General features: G+C 39.0%; 1 protein-coding gene across 9 annotated transcripts in view; it reads right to left on the bottom strand.

Moving 5' to 3' along the window:
* Positions 1-25,970, bottom strand: part of CEP128 (centrosomal protein 128) — a 479,221-nt gene that overhangs the window by 94,737 nt on the left and 358,514 nt on the right. For all 9 annotated transcript variants that reach the window (XM_070378430.1, XM_070378426.1, XM_070378432.1 and 6 more), the window contains one exon: positions 9,182-9,231. In XM_070378430.1, coding sequence (XP_070234531.1) covers positions 9,182-9,231 — 50 coding nt within the window. The remainder of the gene's footprint in view (positions 1-9,181; positions 9,232-25,970) is intronic.

The following is a 25,970-nucleotide window of genomic DNA, read 5'->3' as shown; positions in this document are numbered from 1 at the left end:
ACTTTGGCCACCTGATGTGAAGAGCTGACTCACTGGAAAAGACCCTGATGCTGGGAAAGATTGATGGTGGGAAGAGAAGAGGACAACAGAGGATGAGATGGTCGGGTGGCATCACTGACTCGATGCACATGAGTCTGAGTGAACTCCGGGAGTTGGTGATGGACAGGGAGGCCTGGCGCGCTGCAGTCCATGGGGACACGACTGAGCGACTGAACTGAACTGAACGAGTAGTTACTATGTGAGACACTATGCTACCCAGGTGGTTTTTTGCAAAAGTGAATGACTTATTTCATAAATTACAGGAAATTACAGTTTTTATTTTAAATATATTAGCTAAGTGGATTCAAAGACTGAACAATTTTTTATTCAGGTAATATATTTGTTAGGCCTCCTGACATTATACTCTCTAGAATTTATTTTCTTTAGATCTTAGACTCCTTTGCAGGATTTTCATCCTTAGCCAATATTTAAGTGTTGGTGCTCCATAGATGGCAATCCACTCCAGTGTTCTTGCCTGGAGAATCCCAGGGACAGGGGAGCCTGGTGGGCTGCCGTCTATGGGGTTGCACAGAGTCGGACACGACTGAAGTGACTTAGCAGCAGCAGCAGCAGCAGGGTTAAGTTTTAACTTTTTTTATCCGACATACTTCCCTGAGTGTTCTCATAGATCCTATGACTTTTAGCATCATCTATAATATATGGAGACCAGAACTGATGACACCAAATTCCACACATCCAGTTCAACAAAGGAACCCCTCTCTTACCATTGTTCCCTGGATGTTTTAAGGCACCCAAACCCAAATACCATGAAAGTGAACTAATCAACTCCCCCTTATCTCACATCCATCCATGAAGTTGCCCAATTAAGATACCTAAATGTCACTCTTAACTCTTTGCTTTAAACTTCCTAACAATCTAAAACTATTTCCGTGGTGACTCAGTTGGTAAAGAATCTGCTTGCAATGAGGGAGATTCCCGAATTGGGAAGTTCGATCCCCAGGTTGCAAAGATCCCCTGGAGAAGGGAATGGCAATATTCCAGTATTCTTGCCTAGAGAAGTCCATGGACAGAGGAGCCTTATCCTCATCCATCAGAGGACAGATAAAATGAAAACCACAGTCACAGAAAACTAACCAAACTGATCACATGGATCACAACCTTGTCTATTTCAGTGAAACTATGAGCCATGGTGGGCAGGGTCACCCAAGATGGACGGGTCATGGTGGAGAGTTCTGACAAAACGTGGTCCACTGGAGAAGGGAATGACAAACCACTTTGCCTTGAGAACCCATAAACAGTACAAAAAGGCAAAAAGATAGGACACTGAAAGATGAACTCCCCAGGTCAGTAGGTGCCAAATATGCTAATGGAGATCAGTGGAGAAATAACTGCAGAAGGAATGAAGAGCCAAAGCAAAAACAGCACCCAGTTGTGGATGTGACTGGTGATGGAAATAAAGTCCGATGCTGAAAGAACAATATTGCATAGGAACCTGGAATGTCAGGTCCACGAATTAAGGTAAATTAGAAGTAGTCAAACAGGAGATGGCAAGAGTGAACATAGACATTTTAGGAATCAGAGAACTAAAGTGGACTGGAATGGGTGAATTTAACTCAGATGACCATTATATCTACTACTGTGGGCAAGAATCCCGTAGAAGTAATGGAGTAGCCCTCATAGTCAACAAAAGAGTCCAAAATGCAGTATTTGGGTGCAATCTCAAAAATGACAGAATGATCTCTGTTCATTTCCAAGGCAAACCATTCAACACCCCAGTAAGCCAAGTCTATACCCCAACCACTAATGCTGAGGAAGCTGAAGTTGAACAGTTCTGTGAAGACATACAGGACCTTCTAGAACTAACACCCAAAAAAGATGTCCGTTTCATCATAGGGAACTGGAATGTAAAAGTAGGAAGTCAAGAAACACCTGGAGTAATAGGCAAATTTGGCCTTGGAGTACAAAATGAAGCAGGGAAAAGTCTAACAGAGTTTTACCAAGAGAACGCACTGGTCATAGCAAACACCCTATTCCAACAACACAAGAGATGACTCTACTAATGGACATCACCAGATGGTCAATACCGGAATCAGATTGATTATATTGTTTGCAGCCAAAGATGGAGAAGCTCCATACAGTCAGCAAAAACAAAAGTGGGAACTGACTGTGGATCAGAGCATGAACTCATTATACAAAATTCAGACTTATTTTGAAAAAGTGCAGAAAACCACCAGAGCATTCAGGTATGACCTTAATCAACCCCCTTATGATTATATAGTGGAAGTGACAAATAGATTCAAGGAATTAGACCTGATAGAGTGCCTGAAGAACTATGGACAGAGGTTCGTGACATTGTACAGGAGGCAAGGATCAAGACTATTCCCAAGGAAAAGAAAATGCAAAAATGCAAAATGGTTGTCTGAGAAGGCCTTAAAAATGGCTGAGAAAAAAGAGAAGTTAAAAGCAAAGGAGAAAATGAAAGATATAAGCATCTGAATACAGAGTCCAAGAATAGCAAGGAGAGATAAGAAAGCCTTCCTCAGTAATCAATGCAAAGAAATAGAGGAAAACAACATAATGGGAAAGACTAGAGATCTCTTCAATAAAATAATAGATACCAAGGGAACACTTCATGCAAAGATGGGCTGGATAAAGGATATGGACCTAACAGAAGCAGAGGATATTAAGAAGAGGTGGCAAGAATACACAAAAGAACTATACAAAAAAGATCTTCACAACACAGATAATCAAGATGGTGTGATCTCTCACCTAGAGCCAGACATCCTGGAACATGAAGTCAAGTGGGCCTTAGGAAGCATCAATATGAACAAAACTATTGGAGATGATGGAATTCCAGTTGAGCAATTTATTTCAAATACTAAAAGATGAGGCTGTGAAAGTGCTGCACTCAATATCTCAGCAAATTTGGAAAACTCAGCAGTGGCCACGGGGCTGGAAAAGGGCAGTTTTCATTCCAATCCCAAAGAAAGGCCAAAGAATGCCAAAGAATGCTCAAACTACTGCACAATTGCACTCATCTCACACGCTAGTAAAGTAATGCTCAAAATTCTCCAAGCCAGGCTGCAGCAATACATGAACCATGAACTTCCAGATGTTCAAGCTGGTTTTAGGAAAGGCAGAGGAACCAGAGATCAAATTGCCAACATCCGTTGGATTATCCAAAAAGCAAGAAAGTTCCAGAAAAACACTTCTGCTTCTGTGACAAAACCAAAGCCTTTGACCACGTGGATCACAACAAACTGTGGAAAATTCTTCTAGAGATGGGAATACCAGACCACCTGACAGGCCTGTTGAGAATTCTGTAGGTAGGTCAGGAAGCAACAGTTAGAACTGGACATGTAACAACAGACTGGTTCCAAATAGGAAAAGGAGTACGTCAAGGCTGTATATTGTCACCCTGCTTATTTAACTTCTATGCAGAGTACATCATGAGAAATGCTGGGCTGGATGAAGCACAAGCTGCAATCAAGATTGCCAGGAGTAATATCAATAACCTCAGACACCAATCTAATGGCAGAAAATGAAGAAGAACTAAAGAGCTTCTTGATGAAAGTGAAAGAGGAGAGTGAAAAAGTTTGCTTAAAGGTCAGCATTCACAGAACTAAGATCATGGCATCTGGTCCCATCACTTCATGGCAAATAGATGGGGAAACAAGGGAAACAGTGACAGACTTTATTTTCTTGGGCCCCAAAATCACCACAGATGGTGACTGCAGCCATGAAATTAAAAACTGGAATCAAGATTGCTGGGAGAAATATCAGTAACCTCAGATACACAGATGACACCACCCTTACAGCAGAAAGTGAAGAGGAACTAAAAAGCCTCTTGATGAATGTGAAAGAGGAGAGTGAAAAAGTTGGGTTAAAGCTCAACATTCAGAAAACTAAGATCATGGAATCTGGTCCCATCACTTCATGGCAAATAGATGGGGAAACAGTGGCTGACTTTATTTTGGGGGGCTCCAAAATCACTGCAGATAGTGATTGCAGCCATGAAATTAAAAGACGCTTACTCCTTGGAAAGAAAGTTATGACCAACCTAGACAGCATATTAAAAAGCAGAGACATTACTTTGCCAACAAAGGTCCATCTAGTCAAGGCTATGGTTTTTGCAGTGGTCATGTATGGATGTGAGAGTTGGACTATAAAGAAAGCTAAGCGCCGAAGAATTGATGCTTTTTAACTGTAGTGTTGGAGAAGACTCTTGAGAGCCCCTTGGACTGCAAGGAGATCCAACCAGTCCATTCTAAAGGAAATCAGTCCTGAATATTCATTGGAAGGAATGATGCTGAAGCTGAAACTCTAATACTTTGGCCACCTGATGGAAGAGCTTACTCATTTGAAAAGACCCTGATGCTGGGAAAGACTGAAGGCAGAGGAGAAGGGGACAACAGAGGATGAGATAGTTGGATGGCATCACTGAACAGACATGAGTTTGAGTAAACTCCGGGAGTTGGTGATGGACAGGGAGGCCTAGCATGCTGCAATCCATGTGGTCACAAAGAGTCGGACATAACTGAGCGACTCAACCAAACTGAAGGCAACATTTAATGCAAAGATGGACAGCATAAAGGACAGAAATGGTACTGATCTAACAGAAATGGAAGATATTAAGAAAAGGTGTCAAGAATACACAAAAGAACTATACAAAAAAGGTCTTCATGACCCAGATAACCCCTATGCTGTATTACTAACTTAGAGCCGGGCCTTAGGATGCATCACTACAAACAAAGCTAGTGGAGATGATGGAATTCCAGTTGAGCTCTTTCAAATCCTAAAAGACAGTGCTATAAAAGTGTTGCACTCAATATGCCAGAAAACTTGGTAAACTCAGCAGTGGCCATAGGACTGGAAAAGGTCAGTTTTCTTTCCAATCCCAAAAAAAGGTGATGCCAAAGAATGCTCAAACTACTGCACAATTACACTCATCTCACATGCTAGTAAAGTAATGCTCAAAATTCTCCAAGCCAGGCTTCAACAGTACAGCAACCGAGAACTTCCAGATGTTCAAACTGGATTTAGAAAAGGCAGAGGAACCAGAGGTCAAATTGCTAATATCCATTGGATCATCGAAAAACCAAGAGTTTCAAAAAAAACATCCACTTCTGCTTCAGTGACAACGCCAAAGCCTTTGTCTGTGTGGATCACAACAAACTGTGGAAAATTCTTCGAGAGATGGGAATAGCAGACCACCTGACCTGCCTCCTGAGAAATCTGTATGGAAGTCAAGAAGCAACAGGTAGAACCGAACATGGAACAATGGACTCATTCCAAATTGAGAAAGGAGATCGTCAAGGCTGCATACTATCACCCCGCTGATTTAACTTATATGCAGAGTACATCATGTGAAATGCCAGGCTGGATAAAGTACAAGCTGGAATTAAGTTTTCCAGGAGAAATACCAACCACCTCAGATTTGTAGATGACACCAGCTTATGGCAGAAAGCGAAGAGCAACTAAAGAGCCTCTTGATGAAAGTGAAAGAGTAGAGTGAAAAAGTTGGCTTAAAGCTCAACATTCAGAAAACTAAGATCATGGCATCTGGTCTCATCACTTCATGGCAATTAGATGGGAAATAATGGAAACAGTGACAGACTTTATTTTGGGGGGCTCCAAGATCACTGCAGATGGTGAATGCAGTCATCAAATTAAAAGACGCTTGCTCCTTGGAAGAAAAGCTATCACAGACCTTGAAAGTGTATTAAAAAGCAGAGACACTACCCGGCTGAAAAAGGTTGGTGTGTATAGTGAAAGGTATGGTTTTTCCGGTAGTCATGTATGAGTGTGTGAGTTGTACCACCAGGAAGGCTAGTGCTGAAGAAGTAATGGTTTTGAACTGTGGTGCTGGAGAAGACTCTAAAGAGTCCCTTGGACAGCAGGGAAATCAAACCAGTTAATCCTAAAGGAAATCAATCCTGAATATTCATTAGAAGGACTGATGCTGAAGCTGAAGCTCCAATACTTTGGCCACCTGATGCAAAGAGCTGACTAACTGGAAAAGACCCTGATGCTGGGAAAGATTGAAGGCAGGAGGAGAAGGGGATGACAGAGGACGAGACGGTTGGATGGCATCACTGACTCAATGGACGTGAATTTGAGCAAGCTCTAGGAGATGGTGTAGGGCAGGGAAGCCTGACACGCTGCAGTCCATGGGGTGGCAAAGAGCTGGACACGGCTGAGCGTCTGAGCAGTAACAACAATCTGATAGTGCCCCAAATGTTCACACCTAACATACATGAAGAACCCCCATTCCTCTTCACTCTCTCTGCTACCAGCCAGTTCAAGTCAGCACCATCTCCTCCCAATATTCTCACAAACTTTTGCTTAATTGGTCTCTTTGGTTTCAATCTTGCCAGTCCCCAGTGATTTTAGACTTCACAGCCAGTTACTTTGTAAAAATGTAAATTTGATCATATTGCTGTCCTGTTTGAAACTCTTTACTAAAGGGTTTCCCATATACTAAAGGTAGAATTCCAACTCCTTTATGAGATCCTTTAGACCTCTATTCATCTTACAAATTCTTGTCTTGCCTCTCCTCTTTCAGATGCTACATTCCACCATATTGAAAGTCTCTCAGGTCCTTAAAAATGAAATTGATTCCTTAGGTCCTCCCATATCCTTCCTACTGCCTAGAACTTATTTTTACTCTACAACTATCAATGCTAACTCCTGGTTATCATTTAAACACTGGCTTCCTTTGAGAAGCCTACCTGGATTGCCACTCCAACCCTGCTCTTCCTACCCACGTTCAACCCTCTGTACTTGCACCCAACATACCCTTATCTCCAACAAAGATGAGGGTTGTTTTATGTTCCCACAATGATGTAAACATTGTCTCTAACACAATTTTTAATATTTTATTATAAACACCTACTTAATATTTTTCTCATTAATTTTGGTATAAAAGGGCAACAAACTACCAGTATAAGCAGCTTGTCCAGTACAGCACCTTGCATAGAACTGGTGCTCAATGAATATTTCTTCAATAAGTAAATGGAGCACCTTTGACTTATAGGAACTGGGAAGTGTTTAGAGATAAATAAATACCCCCTGCCCTTAAGGAGGATAACATTAAATGCAGAATGGCTGTTATACATAATTATATGATGATAATGAGTAAATAAAATTGACTTCAATTTGGATACATGGGGATGTGCTAACATGGTACATTGGAATTAAATATTTAGCTCTCCCTTCTGGGATAATCTAATCCACACTAAACACTTTTGGAAGACTGTGTTATGATTTTATATTACAGATGAGAAAATAGGCACAGCAAAGTTAATTGAGTCCCTCAAGGTTACCCAGTGAATCAGAAGCAGAGCCAAGTTGTCAATATCTAGTACTTAGTGCTCTCATTTTTAAAAACCATTCTGTCTTTTTCTGTGATTGTCAGATTTCACTCTGTATACTTTAACAGCCTTCTCAAAAATATCTCTTGTACTATGTATATTTGCATATGGAAATTCACGAATGGAGGTACTTTGTGATGCATTTTCTTCTAGCCTTTAAAGTGCGAGGCTTTCTGGGATGTGTCTCTGCACTCCCGTACACTCTGAGGTACTCCCTTCTTTGTTCTTAATAGAGTGTTCGTGTTAGGCACTAATTGCCACTACAAAGTGCCAAGGTTGAATTCTTCCGCACTGGACCTCACACTGGATACTCTACATCTTTAAGTGCCCATAGTGAGTTGGCTGGTGCATTCCACTGCACTCAGTGGACATTCTGGTGGAAAATGCTGTCAATAATAAATATTTGAGAAGCAACACAAGCTATTAAATTTAACAGGATTTCTAGTTCCAACATTCATATTGTGAGAGAAATAAACTCAAAAAGGTTTATGATACCATTTCAAAAGGCCAGATATGTACTAAGCACTCAATAAATATGCTTATACGTGGTATTCGGGGGCTAAAGGCAAACAGTGCATAATCAAAAGGCATCAGAAAGCCTTTATCACCTCCTCACTATATACAATTAGTGTACAAACTTTCACTCTTTATAGCAACAAGTATTGCTGATATTAATTTCTCAGAGACAGGGCAAGTATACACTTGAGATTTTTTCCCCTAGCCCCAGACTGGACCAACCAGGGCTCTTTCTTTTTATACCTGAATATAGCACAAGGTGTTAAAAGAATTTAAGCTGTATAAATTGTGGCTAACACATGTGACTTTTATTAGGTATGCAGTAATAAAATTAGGTATTTTATTAGGTATACTACACTCCTCTGAATCATTTTTCAGATCAGTTATACAATTTTCTCTCACCAGATACATTATCAAATAAAACAACCCCAATAAGAGAACATTTCCCTTGCTCTGTGAGCTTTGCTTAACCAGTCCTTTGTTCACCAGAAGCAAACATCTCTACCCCTAAAGCGCTCAAGCCAGCTCCTTATATCAGTCTCCAGCCCCGCCTTGCGGCTCCAGGCTCAGGAAGAACTCTAAAGGTCCAAAGTATTTACTGTTCTTAATCCCCAGTGCGGTGTTAAATGAATTGGTTCTGTCATGTGAGTATAACTGATTATGTTTCCCCTAATAAAGATAGACACTCAAGTTACCCATTTGTAAGTCAGCCTATGTAAAAGGAAGAGAGAACTTCTGTCAGATGCTAAGTTAACATCAATTGCTCACACCATGGAAATGTCAATTAAAATTTGAGTGCAATCTTTCAAACACAATTTTCCAGTCCAAGAAATGTGCATATATCCATAGTGAATTGAGAGGCATACAAGGTAAAGTATTAAGCTCAACGGATGTGTTAATATTCTTGGTTGGTCATTGGTAATAATAGGATGATATTTGTAGAGTCAGAATACTTTTGATTTCACATGAAAATGCAGATTCTGTGAATTAATTCTCATTCATTAGCTCTGTTTGAGGGGAAAGGACTTTTCAGAGATATTGCTTCATTTCTGAATGCTGCAGTTCCTACTAAGCTCTACCAAGAAAAAAATGGTTCAAGAGTACATAGAGATGGAGTTGGCTTCCTGCTTTCAGAGATTATGAATGCTCTCAAACACTTCAAAAACAAAGTAAATTTCAAGCTGGGTTTTAAAGCTCCATTTGCCATAGTAGTCTGAATGTGACTATGATAAAGGCTAACAGAGTGAAAACAAATGTTTAAACCAAAGGTACCTGCCCACTGGAGAACTTACCTGCAGAGATTCCATTTCTTCATCTTTTCTATGAGTCTCCTCCAGCAGATCTAAAATAAGAAAGTAAAATACCGGTTAAAATATAATGTAAAAATGCATTGCCTCTTAGTATCAAAAGTTGATTCGGTCAGTAGCTTGCATAAACTATTGCCTAGAAAGAGAATTTGATGTTAAAGTATGAGAAACAACAAGAAAGGAATGCTCTCCGATCCCAGCTGATGACACGTGGCAGAGATCTGGGCCCTGCCATGCCTAAGCTAGCTGAGAAACCCTGGGTGATCTGAGGTCTGGTGGAGATACCAGAAAATGAGACCAACTCAAGTACAAGTCCAACATCATACCAATGCTTTAGAAATTTGGTATAATGCTTATGCAACTCAAAAAACAATACAAAATTTTCTTTAAAAAAAAAAAATTTTCTTTTGAAAGAAAAAAAAAATAGAGACAATCCATTTGCTCTTAAAATAAGCTCCCAAGCCAAGTTCTACCTCCAGAGTCAATTTTTACAACCAAATTAAAATACCCTGGAATAATGGGTGTTATTAATGGAAAGAGAACACCCTCTTAACTGTAAAGTCATATTAATTATCATTTCACACTGAGAGGGTGGGAAGTGCAGAAGCCACATCTGACCAACCGCCTGGCACCATCTCAGAGAAATCAGAGGCTGGAAGGTGAGTCAGTCAACTCCAGAGACTTCTGTCTAAATGCATGTGTACAGGCATGGTGTCTCAGTGTCCTGCATTAATTTATGAACTTGCTACAAAGGAAAAGGCATTTGGCAAGCAGAATTTTCTGCCTGAAGCCATTCCACCCTGTGCTATGATCTTATTAGATCTTGCAAACCTAAAGAGGGCTGGGCTGACTTAGAACTTGGATTAAAACTGGGAAAAAAATACCTACAGCAGCGCACATCATGATTAGTGTTTGCCTCACTCTGTGATGTATATAACTTACCAAGAGGCTGTGCTGCATAAAGGAAAAGACAACATACAGAAACTCAGTGTATGCCCCAGAAAAGCAAATGCAAATGTTAGTAGCAAATGCTACCAGAAGGAGCAGGAAAGTAGTAGAGTGGGTAACAAGTCACACTGGTCTATCATAACTGGGAGGGCAATATCCTGAAACTTCAGGAGACTGGTAGATGATATAATTGATGGTGATGACTTTTTGAGACTGCACAGTGAAGAGAAATACAGAGGAACGTCAGGCAATCTCCTTAAGACAATGTACTGGGGTTAGGGATAAAAGTCAGGTTGTGCTTTGTACCTGTCGATGGCTGATGTTGGCTCCCAAAGGACCCATAATCAGTTACATCAAGAAAGCTATGGGAGAATTATTAGGGTTTTATTTTTAAAGGTTTTTGTTGGCACATCAGAATTTTTAGCTATATGGTACAGACACCAAATGGTGGTGTGATACGATAAGTGTCCTCGATCATTCCACTTCCTTTATCCTTACTTATCCACATCGTGACATTGCAGCTACTGTCGTTAAGGGGTCACGGGTATCTCGCATCTAAGATTGCCACCTGACTTGATCTGGTAAATAGAAAACAGGAGAAGCAAGTGTGTGCACATCCACACTGAGTTCACTTTTCCACGTGGTATTCTGTCACTACCATTTGAACAGGCCCAGTCCAGCCTGCTAGGTGACAATAGACACATGGTCCAGGATTCTTTCCACTCCTGAACCTCTGCAGGTTGCCCCAACTGGTAGCCAGCAAATGCCCAGAAGCCAGATGACTTACTGTTAGTCATCTGGCTTCATAAAAGGAAAATACAATGCACAGAAATTCAATGTATATGCCAGAAGGGCAAATGCAAATGTTTTTAGCAAATGCTGCTAGATGGAGCAGGAAACAGTAGTATAGTGGGTAGCAAGTTGCACTGGTCTGTGTCGTAACTGGGAGGGCAATATCCTGAAACTTCAGGAGACCTGGCATAATCTAATTGATGGTGCTGGGAGCCAACAGAGACCAGACAAACTGCCCAGCTAAGCCCAAAACCAATTTCAGCTCACGGAATCATGACTTATGAAATAAATGTAATTGGGGGTTGTTTTGGTACATAGCACTTGCTCACTGATAATAATCAGCTAACTGAACATGCTAGCTGAACAGCAAGCATTTAGAACTTATTAGAAGGCTATAAGATTAATTAATGTATTGGTTAATTAACCAATACATTTAGTAACAATAGATAATAGAAAAAATGATCCAGATTCTGGAGAGAGAAACAACTGACCTGGGTGGGTAGGAATGTAGGTAGCGTGAACTAATGGGCATTTTATACTGGGTAACACTAACCTTCATGTTACTCCACTCAAGATGGAATTCCATACAGAGAAGAGCTAATGAGACCAGCTTAGATCTTTTGCTTACTGCTTGGCCAAGGGAAAGTATGAAACACTTTCATTGATAATCCCAGAAGAATTGGATGAAGACCAGAAAGGACTGTTTCCAAACACCAGGGTACTATTAACAAGAGGAGGAGGTATGGATATCAGACAGGCCAAAACAACAGATGGTTTTAGTAATTTATCTTCAGCACAACTCTGTTCAATATTTGTGAGACATAAATTACTTCAATATCTTGGCTATTGTAAATAATGCTTCAATAAACATGGGGGTGAATATATCTTTTTGGATTTAGTGTTTTCATTTTCTTCAGAAAAATACCCAGAAGGGGAATTGTAGGATCATGTGGCTGTTGTAGTTTTAATTTTTGGAGGAGCCTCCAAACTATTACCTACAATGGTTGCACCAACTTACATTCCAACAGGGTTCCCTTTTCTGTATATCCTTGCCAACATTTGCTTCTGCTGTCTTCTTGAGAATAACCGCGCTAACAGGTGTGAGGTGACACCTCATCATGGTTTTGATTTGCATGCCCCTGATGATTGGTGATGTCAAGCATCTTTTTAAATGTATAGCGGCCATCTGTATACTTCCCTTGGAAAAACGTCTATTCACCACCTCTGCCCATTTTTTAAATCAGATTTTTTTTAATTGAGTTGTCTGACTTCTTTACATTGATATGATTTAGATATTAACTCCTTATCAGATTTATCATTTTCAAATATCTTCTCCCCCACAGTGGGTTGCTTTTTTGTTGATGATTTCCTTTGCTCTGCAAAAGCTTTTCAGTTTGATATAGTCACTTTTTTTTTTTTTTTTTTGCCCTTGCCTGAGGAGACACATCCAAAAAATACTGCTAAGATATCCCTATGTTTTCTTCTAGGAGTCTTATGGCTTCAGGTCTTATCAAGTCTTTAACTCATTTTTAGTTTATTTTCGTATATTGTGTAAGAAAGTATCTGTGAATCAATAAAGAAGATGTGATACATATATAGAATGAAATATTAGCCATAAAAAAAGGACTGAAATCTTGCCATTTGTAACAACACAGATGGACCTAGAGGATATTATGCTAAGTGAAATAAGTCAGAGAAAAAAAGACAAATACCATAGTATTTCACTTACAAGTGGAATCTAAAAACAAATCCTTAACACCAAACAAACGAAACAAAACAGACAAAGTCATGGATACAGTGAACAAACCAGTAGTCTAGGGGTGGGTGGGAAGGTTGGTGAAGTAAGTGATAGGGATTAAGAGGTACAAACCTCCAATTATGAATAAGTCATGGTGATGGAATGTATGGTATAGGGAACACTGTCAATAAAACTGCAACAGCTTTGCATGATGACAGATGTTTACTAAACATACCATGGTGATCAATCTGCATTGTATCAGATCAGATCAGATCAGATCAGTCACTCAGTCGTGTCCGACTGTTTGCGACCCCATGAATCGCAGCACGCCAGGCCTCCCTGTCCATCACCAACTCCTGGAGTTCACTGAGATTGACGTCCATTGAGTCAGTGATGCCATCCAGCCATCTCATCCTCTGTTGTCCCCTTCTCCTCCTGCCCCCAATCCCTCCCAGCATCAGAGTCTTTTCCAATGAGTCAGCTCTTCACATGAGGTGGCCAAAGTACTGGAGTTTCAGCTTTAGCATCATTCCTTCCAAAGAAATCCCAGGGCTGATCTCCTTTAGAACGGACTGGTTGGATCTCCTTGCAGTCCAAGGGACTCTCAAGAGTCTTCTCCAACACCACAGTTCAAAAGCATCAATTCTTCGGCGCTCAGCCTTTTTCACAGTCCAACTCTCACATCCATACATGAACACAGGAAAAACCATGGCCTTGACTAGACGGACCTTTGTTGGCAAAGTAATGTCTCTGCTTTTGAATATGCTATCTAGGTTGGTCATAACTTTCCTTCCAAGGAGTAAGCATCTTTTAATTTCATGGCTGCAGTCACCATCTGTAGTGATTTTGGAGCCCAGAAAAATAAAGTCTGACACTGTTTCCCCATCTATTTCCCATGAAGTGATGGGACCAGATGCCATGATCTTCGTTTTCTGAATGTTGAGCTTTAAGCCAACTTTTTCACTCTCCACTTTCACTTTCATCAAGAGGCTTTTGAGTTCCTCTTCACTTTCTGCCATAAGGGTGGTGTCATCTGCATATCTGAGGTTATTGATATTTCTCCCGGCAATCTTGATTCCAGCTTGTGTTTCTTCCAGTCCAGCTTTTCTCATGATGTACTCTGCATATAAGTTAAATAAACAGGGTGTATTGTATAGAAATGTCAAATTACTATGTTGTATTGTTTTTGTTCAGTCGCTAAGTTGTGTCCAACTCCTTGCGACCCCATGAACTGCAGTACGCCAGGGTTCCCTGTCTACCAATTTCCAGAGTTTGCTCAAACTCATGTCGATTGAGTTGGTGATGCCATCCAACCATCTCTTTCTCTGTCTCCCTCTTCTCCTCCTGCCCTCAATCTGAAACTAATACAATATTGTGTGTCAACTAAACGTCAATTAAATTTTTTTTTAATAAAAAAGTATTTGTGAGATACAAAATCACTACTGTGTCACTATGTGGCCATGGCCATTTTGCTCCACAACTTACTGATACAGGAGGTTCTCAGAACTGAACCCCTTGTGATGAATGACATGGCTTAATGAAACAGTGGAGCTGGAAGAGTGGATAGTGGGGTATAACAACCATTAAAGAAAACTGATCTTGTTCTTCCAGGGTCAACTTGGTATGCCAAACATCAATCTTCTTAGCCAAAACTTAACTGGATAAGTAACAGGTTTTGAATCTTATAGCCAAGTTCAACTCACACATTTGATAAAATAAATTATTTTTATTTTATTTAGTAAAGGAGTTCAGTCTATCCTTAGAAGATCATAGAGCTATCGCAATTTAAAAATTATGCTCCCGGTTTTCTTCAAATACATAAACGTGACACTGCTCTTCTAAAAAGCTGATACCAATGGCAATGCTTGATTTTGAATGACTTAAAAAACTACCATGGAATTCCTATAATTGATTTAAAATACAGAACTCCCCTTCTGTTCACCCTCACTGATCTTCATCCCGGCTTCTATCACGGTATAAGTGGACAGCTGTTCTTCTTCTGTCTCTATGTCCAATCCTTCCCTTTGAGAACTTCACGTTCTTCTCCACGTGGTTCCTGTGAAACTTTCAGTCAAAGGGCCAACCTCTCTGGCCACAAAAGTAAGTCCTGACCCAGACTGGCCTGTCAGGGCACCTTTCCTGCCCAAGCATATAAGCTAAGCAAATGCCAGCAGGAATCATTTTTTTAGGGAATAATATGGATTCCAAGAGAGAACGCTCCTTCTGAACCTGCAAGCTTAGATAAGCCTGGCGCTTCCAAGGTGCTATTTTCTCCTGTGTCAAAGGAATGTGTGCAAGCGATGAAGCTGGCAGGAAAGAACAGAGTCAAGAAACAGAACTGGCTGAGGACAAGGTCCACCCTTGTCTGAAGGCCACATAACCACTTCTAATGTTGTTCTTTTCTTTTTTTTCAGTAGTAGCTGCATTGCTGTCATTGCTAAAAGTCTCTGGGGACGTGGTTGTGCTGAACCTTCTTATCTCTGCGCAGAAACTTGGAGAACTTGGGGTTAGCAAGAACTTCGTATTTCACAGTGAAACATTTCATTCTGTAATAAACAGATGAAGACATGAAGCTCCAAGAAGGCAAACTGTTTGCCTGCAATTACCTAGCGCTGCAGCCACAGCTAGAGCTCTGCTCTCCCGCCTTCCTAGCTCATCTCTTTAGTACCACTCAGTACTTAGTTGCATCCTTCTTCATATGGTTATTTTATTTAAAAATAATTTAACAATGTATTTATTTATGGCTGCACTGGGTCTTCGTCGCTGCCCATGTGTTTTCTCGAGTTCCAGTGAGCAGGGCTACTCTCCAGTTGTGGTGAGAGGGCTTCCCACTCTGGTGGTGTCTCTTGTGGAGCATGGGCTTCAGGGCGCTCTGGCTTCAGCTGCTCCACGGCATGTGGGACCTTCCCAGATTGAACCCATGTCCCCTGTGTTGGCAAATGGATTCTTAACCACTGGATGACCAGGGAAGTTCCATACGGTTATTTTTTAAGTGCACACATCCGTATTTGTCTCACTTATCTTAGGAGGCCACTGATGTCAACAACGAGGGCTTTGATGTCTTTATATCCACAGCTTCCCTAACCACTGCTTAACCACCTTTGCTACTTAACTCAGGTCCCCAAAATACCTTTCTCTGCCTATATCATTTCTTTATTCATTTGCTCACTTGCTAGTTGCATTGTTCAAGTATAGGCATTTGGAATGATAAACAGGGTTGTTAACCTGTGCTGATGAAAAATGGCTACTAGGCATTGCTGAGAAGTGACTGCTCTATTGCAAACAGACATGAGATGCGAGAACACAGGTGAGACCTCTGGACAGCTGACGTTACACAATGCTGTGACCATCGACTGTGCTGTGACACCTGGTTCTAATGAGCAAACTGCTGTTTGTTCTTCCTTGCTTTAGAACAAATGGTCAGCATGGAAAAAGCTGAAGGGCTTCTCTGCTCCCTTGCTCACCACTGGCATGTTCCTGTTTTGCTTTATTATTCTCTGGTTTGCTGTTCAACACAAACAGCAATTCAACTGCCATGCAAATTGCTGTGGCTAAATGTGCTTCCATCAACATTAGTAAATGAGATTTTTTTTTTTGGTGAAAAGGGCAGCCATCCTGTGTATTTTTTTTGGACTGGCTTGAGCCAGTTTAAATGAGCTGATACTAACTCATTATGACATATGGTTATTAGAGGAGGGAAAAAGTCCCACTTACAAAAGCAGGACATTATGGATGAGTAGCGGAGAGTCCTGTTGTTCTGTTTTGTTTTCCTCCACGTTGCATTTCTCTGGCACACACAGGGTAATATATCATGATCATGTTTCTGGCTAAGACTGTCTTCCACCACTTCCTTTGCAACTAGTGGTCTGGCTATTTAAGGAGGTTTGACACTTTTTAAATGTTGATTCTGGTTCCTAGTAGCCAAGGAAACAGATAGGTTGTTTGTTTAATTGCTTTTAAAAGGAGAATCCTGTTCAGGTGTGCATAAGTCATTTAGCAGCTTGACCCTTCACAGAAAGGTTGGAGATCAAGCTTAGACAGAAGTAGGTTTTTGGTTTTTTTTCCCCCTAAATTTTACTATAAAAAATCTCATCCATATTATAACTCAGCCTAGTTGTTAATGGAGAGAAAGTTCTAGAAACAAGGGTTTCAGACTCAGCAGCATTTATAACAACAGCACTGGACACAGTAGCAGTGGCAGAAGAATATGGTGAAACAGTGACTGCAGTTTAGGGAAAAGCATTTAGTTTCTGGCTCCTGCACCCCATTTAGTAATTTAGTGCTCCTTTTCAATGCTGCTCTACGTACCCTAACATCTGTGAAAAACAACGTGATGTGAAAGTAGCTCGGATGTGTCCAGCTCTTGAGACCCAGGGGACTGTACAGTCCATGGAATTCTCCAGGCCACAATACTGGAGTGGGTAGCTGTCCCCTTATCAAAGGGATCTTCCCAACCCAGGGATCGAACCCACGTCTCTCGCATTGCAGGCGGATTCTTTACCAGCTGAGCCACCAAGGAAGCCCAAGAATACTGGAGTGGGTAGCCTATCCCTTCTCCAGCGAATCTTCCCAACCCAGGAATTGAACCGGGGTCTCCTGCATTGCAGGCAGAGTCTTTACTATCTGAGCTACAGGGAAGCCTGTGGAAAACAACAGATAATGTAAAATAATAGATAATGTAATTCCCATGAAATTTCTGTGGAAAACCCATGGGAAACAATAGATAATGTAAATTCTCAAAAGAATAATTTGTAACAAGTAAACCTGTGCCATTTTTCTTTGTGGGTGGTAGGTGTGGTACAATGGAATTAATCAAATTAAAGAACACACCACAACCCTTAAGACATCGCAAACGGTGGGCTTAGCCTTCCGCTGTTATATACTAGATGCTCCAGGTACTATCTACATGCTGAAAACACGGTCAGTTTCTCTTTTCTTTTCCTGGCTCCCAAGTTATTCAGGATTGCTGACACTTTAGGGACCACTGAACTAACCTAATGCCAAGGTTTTTGATTTTTTTAAAAAAGAAGTAGAATTCTTATGAATGAAGTCACACACACTGTGTGCATAAACAAACATATTAAAACATATTAACATAGCATAAACAAACAATTTAAAAAGCTAAAAGAAAGCAGCTTTGGTGGAAGCAGAAGTGAAGGGCCTGGAGGCCCGGACACTGGACTTCCCTCTCATCCTGGCATCAACCTCTGTGGGGCTGTGATATGGCTCTAAAGCTCCACACTGTGCTGAGGACCACTGCTCACTGCTCTAACCCACTTTCCACATCTTAGAGATGAGGACTGAGTTCCGAGAGATTAAAAGTCCCTGTCAACATCACATAACTAGTGAAGAGAAGTGTGTGAACTTGAGCCCGGGGTTTCTGAACTGGACCAGGGTACAACACTTCATTTCTCAAAACAGTGACTATCTTCCTTTGCCTTTCGAGACTTCTACTGACATGACATAGTATTTCAAGCTCTGCCATAAATGCCTATACATTTTCCAATGTCTTCCCAAACTAAAAGGAAACTTTGCTAAAGCACTTGAGTAACACCAGGCACCTATGAGAATACCTACAGTTAACGACAGTCCACAATAAAATGCCTCAACTCTGGGACATGATGTCAAAAGATGTGGCTGTGGTGGAAAGCAAACACCTAGACACTTGAGAAAGCAGTTGTTTTTGGCAAAATGTGTTCAACATACAGCATATATAGTATCTCACAACATAAAAACAGCAAAAAATTTGTTTAAAGGAAAAGGTGACAGTTAAATAGTTCCTCAGCTTAATGTAACATTTGTCAGCAAATGTTTTGCCTATTTTTTTACACTAGTAAAGGTAAATAAGATAAATGAATAACACTATGATTATACATTAGACAAAAAACCTCAAAAAATAATAAAATGTATGCTTTAAAATTAATAAGTAAAACACTTAATATAGTGTGAAAGTGTATAAATTAACATTAGTAAAACACTTAATACAGCCTGGTACATAGTAAGAGTTTATATATATATGTACACATATATAGTAATAATTACCCTTAGTACACCTGCCAAAATTAGAAAAATATGTGAAAAATAATCACCTGCATTTTGAAACAAATAAGCCAAACAAGCCCTCAAGCGTTCTGCGTTTGGATTCCATCCATAACTGGTAGCTACATTTCTTATAACTCGGCCATATCTACTGCCACCCACTGGCACATATCTGGATATACCACGGCGAGTTAAGAGTTTTCTCATCAGGCCTGACCACAGAAAACACACAGGTTAAAATGAAGAACAACATTCAAAAAGTATGTCTATCCTCTGTGGTTTGTCTCAGACGCTGAAACAACATGCTGGTCTACAGATGGAGCCCAAATGGCCCCATAAATGAAAGGCTTATAATCCACTGTCTGTCTTAGGCATGTGGTAAAACACCCAAATACAGGTACTCATGTTTTATTTGATGTCAGTTCATTTCTGGTGAAACTTTCCATCTTGACAACTTTAGAGATTTAAAACAACTTCTCCATAAAACTGCGACATTATGGAAAACAACAGAATAATCTGCCCATTCAGCCTCATTCTTGGCTCTGGTGTGAAGAAACACCAAGATACAGAATGGAGGTTTCAACTGAGTCAGCTATTAAGATTTTTAATATTTCGACTAGCACCAAGAGCAGAAAAAGCAAGAATATCTTAAGAAACAAGTTAACTGGCTTAAATCAATTTAAGGGCTCTTTTGGTTAAAAGGACTACATGTGACAATTAGCATAATGAGCAAGAGACAGTTATGATCTATTCTAAACACCACTTTGAGAATAAGTTTCATGAGCTCAAATTCAGGCATAAAATCATTTTCCTCCCTACATACAGTATCTCTAAATTAAATTCACCTAATGGAAAGCTTGGCTTTTATTTAAATTCCTTTATCTTGGACTGTTTAGGTTCTGGACTTATAAGGTATAAGCAGGTATGTATTTTGGGGCCTATAGTAATTCTGGCTGTTTGATGTGTTCTTTTATCATCTTCGATTTATAGAAATCCCAAGTCTTTGTGCTTGTTTCTTGATGTACCTACTAATAAATCAGATCTAGGCTTCTTAGGCCTTTCAAACCCTGGGTCTACTCTAAACATATCCTAAATAGAGATGAAGGTCTGAAAACCAAACATAAAGAAGAAATCTTAATAGCAATGAGAGAGAAACAATACCATAGTTATAGGAGGAAAATAGAATCCTAGCAAATTTCTCTTTAGAATCCATTGAGATGATAAAAATTTTTTAAATGCTGATAGAAAAAGAAATGACAACTCAAGAGTCCTGTGTGCAGTGAAAGTTTCCTTCAAGACTAAAGGTGAATTCAAGGCATTTTCAGGAAGAAAAATTAAGATAATTAGTTGTCAACAGCTGTTATTATAGGGACTGATACTTAAAAAACAACTAAAGACAAGTCCCTAAAGAGAGATTATAAAAGAATCTTAGAAGATCAGGAAGAAAAAAAGAGCATAGTAATCAAATATATGGATAAATCCAATAGATTTGCCTTCTCCTATTGAGTTTTTAAAATCATGTTTGATAGTTGACATAATAAATTTAACATGATATGACATGATTCTAAATAAATACAGAAGAATATTTAAGACAATTAAATTACAAATAGGAAAGACAAAAGAACATGAAGGAAGAAAGTTTTCTACGCTTCAAACTGATAAAATGACAATCCTAGTAGACTCTGACAGCTATGTACATATAGCGTAATGTTTACAGCAACCACTAAAAAGCTACACAAAGAGATCCATTAGAAAAAGGAATTGATAAATCACAATGGAATTCTGAAAAGACAAAAAAGTGGAATTCTAAAAAACAGGATTTTTAGGAAAAAATGGAACTCTAAAAAAATGAAATTTTAAACATTCAAACAACCCATAGGAAGACAGAAAACAGGCAGAGAAACAGAAAACAAAGAAAACAAACAAACAAACAAAAAATGGCAGACCTAAGTCCTAACATCACTAATTACATTACATAAAGGTGGTCTGTGGGACTTCCCTGGTAGACCAGTGGTTAAGAATCCACCTGCCAGTGCAGGGGACATAGGTTCAATCCCTGGTCTGGGAACTAATATCCCACACGCTGCAAGGCAAAGCGCACCACATCTACTGAACCCTGCACGCTCTAGAGCTCACGTGCCACAGTTACTGAGCCACTGCACGGTACTGCTGAAGCCCACACGCCCTAAAGCCCGTGCTCTGCAACGAAAGAAGCCACCGCAATGAAAAGCCCTGTGCACTACAACTACAGAGTAGCCCCTGCTCACTGCAAGTAGAGAAAGTTGTGTGCAGAAACAAAGAGCCTGTGCGTCACAAGGAAGACCCAGTGCAGCCAAAAAAAAAAGGTCTAAATACACCAGATAAAAATAGTAAGATAAAGGACAGAAATTGGAAGACCGGATTAATGACCACTCTGCTACTTATCCATGACATTACCTATGGCCCTAACTATATGCTGTCTATAAGGCCATCACTTCAAATATAATGATACAGGCAGAATGAAAGTAAAAAATGGAAAAAAACATATACCATGTAAATATCAATGAAAAAAAAAAAAGGAAGGATTGTTATATTAATGTAAAGTAGATTCCAGAGCAAAGAAAATGACCAGAAACAGAAAAGTATATTTTATACTGATAAAAAGGGTCAATCTAGCAAGTGATACAAGCGAAAGGAACAACAGAAAGACTCAAAACTAGAATCGGAAATTCGAACATCCCTCTCTCAACAATCGGTATTACAGCTTGACAAAAAATCGTCAAGGGTATATATAAGCATAACTATCACAAAGAAACCTCTAAACACATTGAAACTAAACACTTTCAAATAATACGTGGGTCAAAGAGGATTGTCTCAAGGGAGATAAAAATATTAGAAACTGAATAAAATGAAAACACAACATATCAAAGATTGTAGAACACAGTCAAAGGAGTGAAGAGAAGAAAATCTATAAAAATAAAGCATATTTAGAGTAGAGGAAACATCTTATACACTATGCTCCCACATCAAGAATCTAAAAAAAGAAGAAAATAAATCCCGAGCTCCAAAAGGAAAAAAAAAATTAACAACAGAAATCAGTGAAATTGAGAATAGGAAGACAATAGAGAAAAATCAGTGAATCAAAGAGGTGCTCCTTATAAAATTCAATAAAACTGGCAAATCTTTAGCAAGGTGGATGAGAGAGCTAGAGTATGTGTGACATCAGGAATGAAACAGGGGCTCTCACTACAGATTAGCAAATAGCAAAGGGATATTACAGGAAAACTAAGAGCAACTCTTCATGTATAAATCTGACAATTCAGATGAAATGGACCACTTCTTTAAAACATGTAAAGTATCATAATTTACCAACATAAAATAAATACTTTGAATTGTCTTATAACTATTAAGGAAATTACATTTGTAGTATTAAAATTCCCAGAAATCTCCAGACCAGAAAGTTTCACTGGTGAAGTCTACCAAATGTTTAAAAAAGAATTAGCAAAAAAAAAAAAAAAAGAATTAGCACCAATTTTACACAACTTATTGCAGAAAACAGAAAAAAAGGGATACTTCCCAATTCATTTTATCAAGTATCAGCCTGCCACCAAAAATACACAATTAAAAAAAGAAAAACAAAGAAAAATGCAGCTCCCTCTTAAATACAGATGCAAATATCCTTAACAAAATATTAGAAAATAAAATTTAGCAGTAGATAAAAAATTATATATCATGACCAACATGGGTTTATTCTAGGGGTGCAAGCTTGGTTCAATATTTAAAAATCAATCAATGTAATCTATCATTTTAACAGATTAAAGAAAAAAATCACATAATCATGATCAGTTGATACATAAAATTATTTTACAAAATCCGTCATACATTCATGATTTTTTACAAAATCAGAAAAAAGAAACAGAACTTCCTCAACTTGATAAACAGTATCTATAAAAAACCTACACCTAACATCATACCTAATGATACAAGATGAAATGTTTTCCCCTTAAGATTAGAAATAAGGTAAGAATGCTCTCTCTCTCACAATTCTTATTCATCATAATATTGTACTATCTCTTCAATGCAATAAAGCAAGAAAAGGGAATGAAACATATACAGATTGGAAACAAAGATATAAATAAAAGTGTCCCTATTTGAAGATAACATGATGGTCTTTAGAGAAAATCCCAAAGATTCTAACACAAAAACCTAAATAGACAACACTAGCTACTGAAATCATTAAGTGAACTCAGAAAAGTACAGTATATAAGACAGATAAACAAAAAGAGATTCTGTTTCAAAATACTTGGAATGAACATGCAGAAACCAAAATTAAAAATTAAAACACCAATTTAAAAGACCCCCTCCCAAATGAAACACTTAAGTGTAAATTGAACAAAACATGTGAAGGACTCGTATGCAAACACTGGTGAGAAATATCATGTTCATGGGCTGGAAGACTCACTTATAAAGATATCATTTCTTTCCAAACTGATAGGAAAGTTCAATACAATTTCTATAAAAATTCCTGCAATTTTTTTTTTTTTTTTTTGGTATCTAAAGACAAGTGGAAACAGTGTCAGACTTTATTTTGCGGGGCTCCAAAATCACTGCAGATGGTGACGGCAGCCATGAAATTAAAAGACGCTTACTCCTTGGAAGAAAAGTTATGACCAACCTAGATAGCACATTAAAAAGCAGAGACATTACTTTGCCACCAAAGGTCCGTCTAGTCAAGACTATGGTTTTTCCAGTGGTCATGTATGGATGTGAGAGTTGGACTGTGAAGAAGGCTGAGCACCGAAGAATTGATGCTTTTGAACTGTGGTGTTGGAGAAGACTCTTGAGAGTCCCTTGGATGGCAAGGAGATCCAACCAGTCCATCCTAAAGGAGATCAGTCCTGGGTGTTCATTGGAAGGACTGATGCTGAAGCTGAAACTCCAGTACTTTAGCCACCTCATGCGAAGAGTTGACTCATTGGAAAAGACTCTGATGCTGGGAGGGATTGGGGGCAGGGCGAGAAGGGGATGACAGAGGATGAGATGGCTGGATGGCATCACCCACTCGATGGACATGAGTTTGAGTGAACTCCGGGAGTTGGTGATGGACAGGGAGGCCTGGCGTGCTGTGATTCATGGGGTTACAAAGAGTCAGACACGACTGAGCGACTGAACTGAACTGAACTGAAAGACAAGATTATTCTAAAATCTGTAAGGAAAGGTAAAGGAACCAGAGTAGCTAAAACAATTGAGTAAACTGGTTGAAATCAGTTATTCCACTTCTAGACTTGTTACAGAGCAACAGTAATCAAGACTGTGTAGTCTTGGTGGAGGTGCATACACACAGACCAATGGAACGGATAGAAAATCGATTATACAAACGGAGAACAGATTAGTGGCAGCCAGAAGTTAAGAAGTTAAGTGGGGGTAGAAGAAAAGCGAGTGTAGCTACAAAAGGCAACATGAAAGATCTTGTATTGGTGGAAATTTTCTGTATATTGGCTGTATCGATGCCAGTATCTTGGTTGTGATCATGTACAATAGTTTTGTAAGATATTTTTCTATTGGAGGAATAATGAAATGTAGACATCTAGTATTCCCCATGTTGAGACAGATAAAAGATATGTCTACAAATTTACTCCCAAGACCATTATCTTCTCTCAGAACTGCAATATCTTCTTGCATGATCTGTAATGTCCTTCCTAGACTTCCCTAACTAGAAAACATCTTAGCCATTCTTCAAATCCCAGCTAAAGCAAATATCCTTTGTTGCCTTTCACCAACTATCCCATGCCCAACCATCACTCATATTCCTGGAGATAATGCTTTAGGTTCTGTGTCCCCCAAATACTTTGTTTTTTCTATTATAGTAATTGTAAAATATAATTATTCTGAAGTTATAACTATAATTTATTTCATTACATTTTATGTTATTCATATATAATTTATCTCTTCTAATCTTCCTGAAAATGGGATCTCTTGGTATTACTTCTCACAATTTCACATGAATAGATCACCCATAAGACAAAAAGTTTAAAACATTCTGAAGTGTTTTAGAAAAAATGACAGAAAATGGATATCAAAAGTTATTTAATTATGTTTTGAGGCTAATACTTCAAAATGTGCTTTACCATCTATCCATCCTTACTACACTGCCCTAGTCCAAACAACCATCTTCCCTTTCCTACACAAGGACCATATTTCTACACAGGGACCCATATTCCTACACAAGGACCCATATTTCTAAAGCAAAGCATACGGTTTAATACTCTACTATTATTAAGAGAAAAAAAGAAAAAAAATGGACATTCTAAGGAATATAGAATATAAGCTTTGATGTCATAGTCACTTGGATATATAATCTTATCCATCTATTTATCCTCTGACAAAAGTCAAAAGAATCTAGTCAGACTTGAAATCAGGATAACTTGAAAATTAGAACAACAGAAAAACCAGTGACTATACAGGCCAATCAGTAATTTGAGATTCATGACTAAGTTTCAACCAAGCTCACCCTAGGAAGGTATGGTTTACTCAGTATGATGGAAAAATATCAGAATGAGAGGCAAGAGACCTGGATTCTAGCTCTTTTCTGCTCCTCGTTAGCTAACTAGATTTGTAAGAACGGTCACTTCATCTTTCTTGCCCAAGGTGATCACATCAATAAAATAATGGGAGTGGACTAGATTATTGCAAAAATCTTTCCAGCACTGAAATGTTAAGCAATACATTTTAGTAGACTGCTGTAAGATCTCTAAATGTGAGTTGATGTCTCTTAGTTGAGTGCCTCAGTGGGAGAGTAACAATTATTCAGAATTAATATGGATGAGAATAATCCCCTCAAAGCTTTTTAGAAACCCCAATAGATTCTTCACTTAGTTTAAGTAATTATCCTTATTGTTAGGACTGATAATAAGAACATGCGACAAATTCACTCTCATTCACCTGTAATATCTATCTGTTTTCTTTTACACTCAGGGTAAACACACTTTTAGATAATTACACATCTTCCCTTTTTGTTCTTCAAATGCTCACAATTACAATAATTCTTTTCTATCTTCTTATTCAGAGTTCTTTTTAAATTCTAACAAACAAATCAACTGTTTCATCTGGAAGTATTTCTAATCAATCTTTTAACTGCTCAAAGGAATCTGTATTTAGACAGTTTAGAACATCTCGTGCCTCTCACAGTTTGGAGGCTCTGAGCAATCACATGTGGCCGGAAAAACCTATTCAGGCAGGCTAGAGGACTTCCAAGGGAGTTTGTAGGTTGAAACACTG

This window comes from Bos mutus, chromosome 10, assembly GCF_027580195.1.
Source record: "Bos mutus isolate GX-2022 chromosome 10, NWIPB_WYAK_1.1, whole genome shotgun sequence".
NCBI classification, from domain to species: Eukaryota; Metazoa; Chordata; class Mammalia; order Artiodactyla; family Bovidae; genus Bos; species Bos mutus.
Note: the sequence above shows the minus strand (reverse complement) of the source record. Positions and strands in the feature narration are given on the sequence as shown.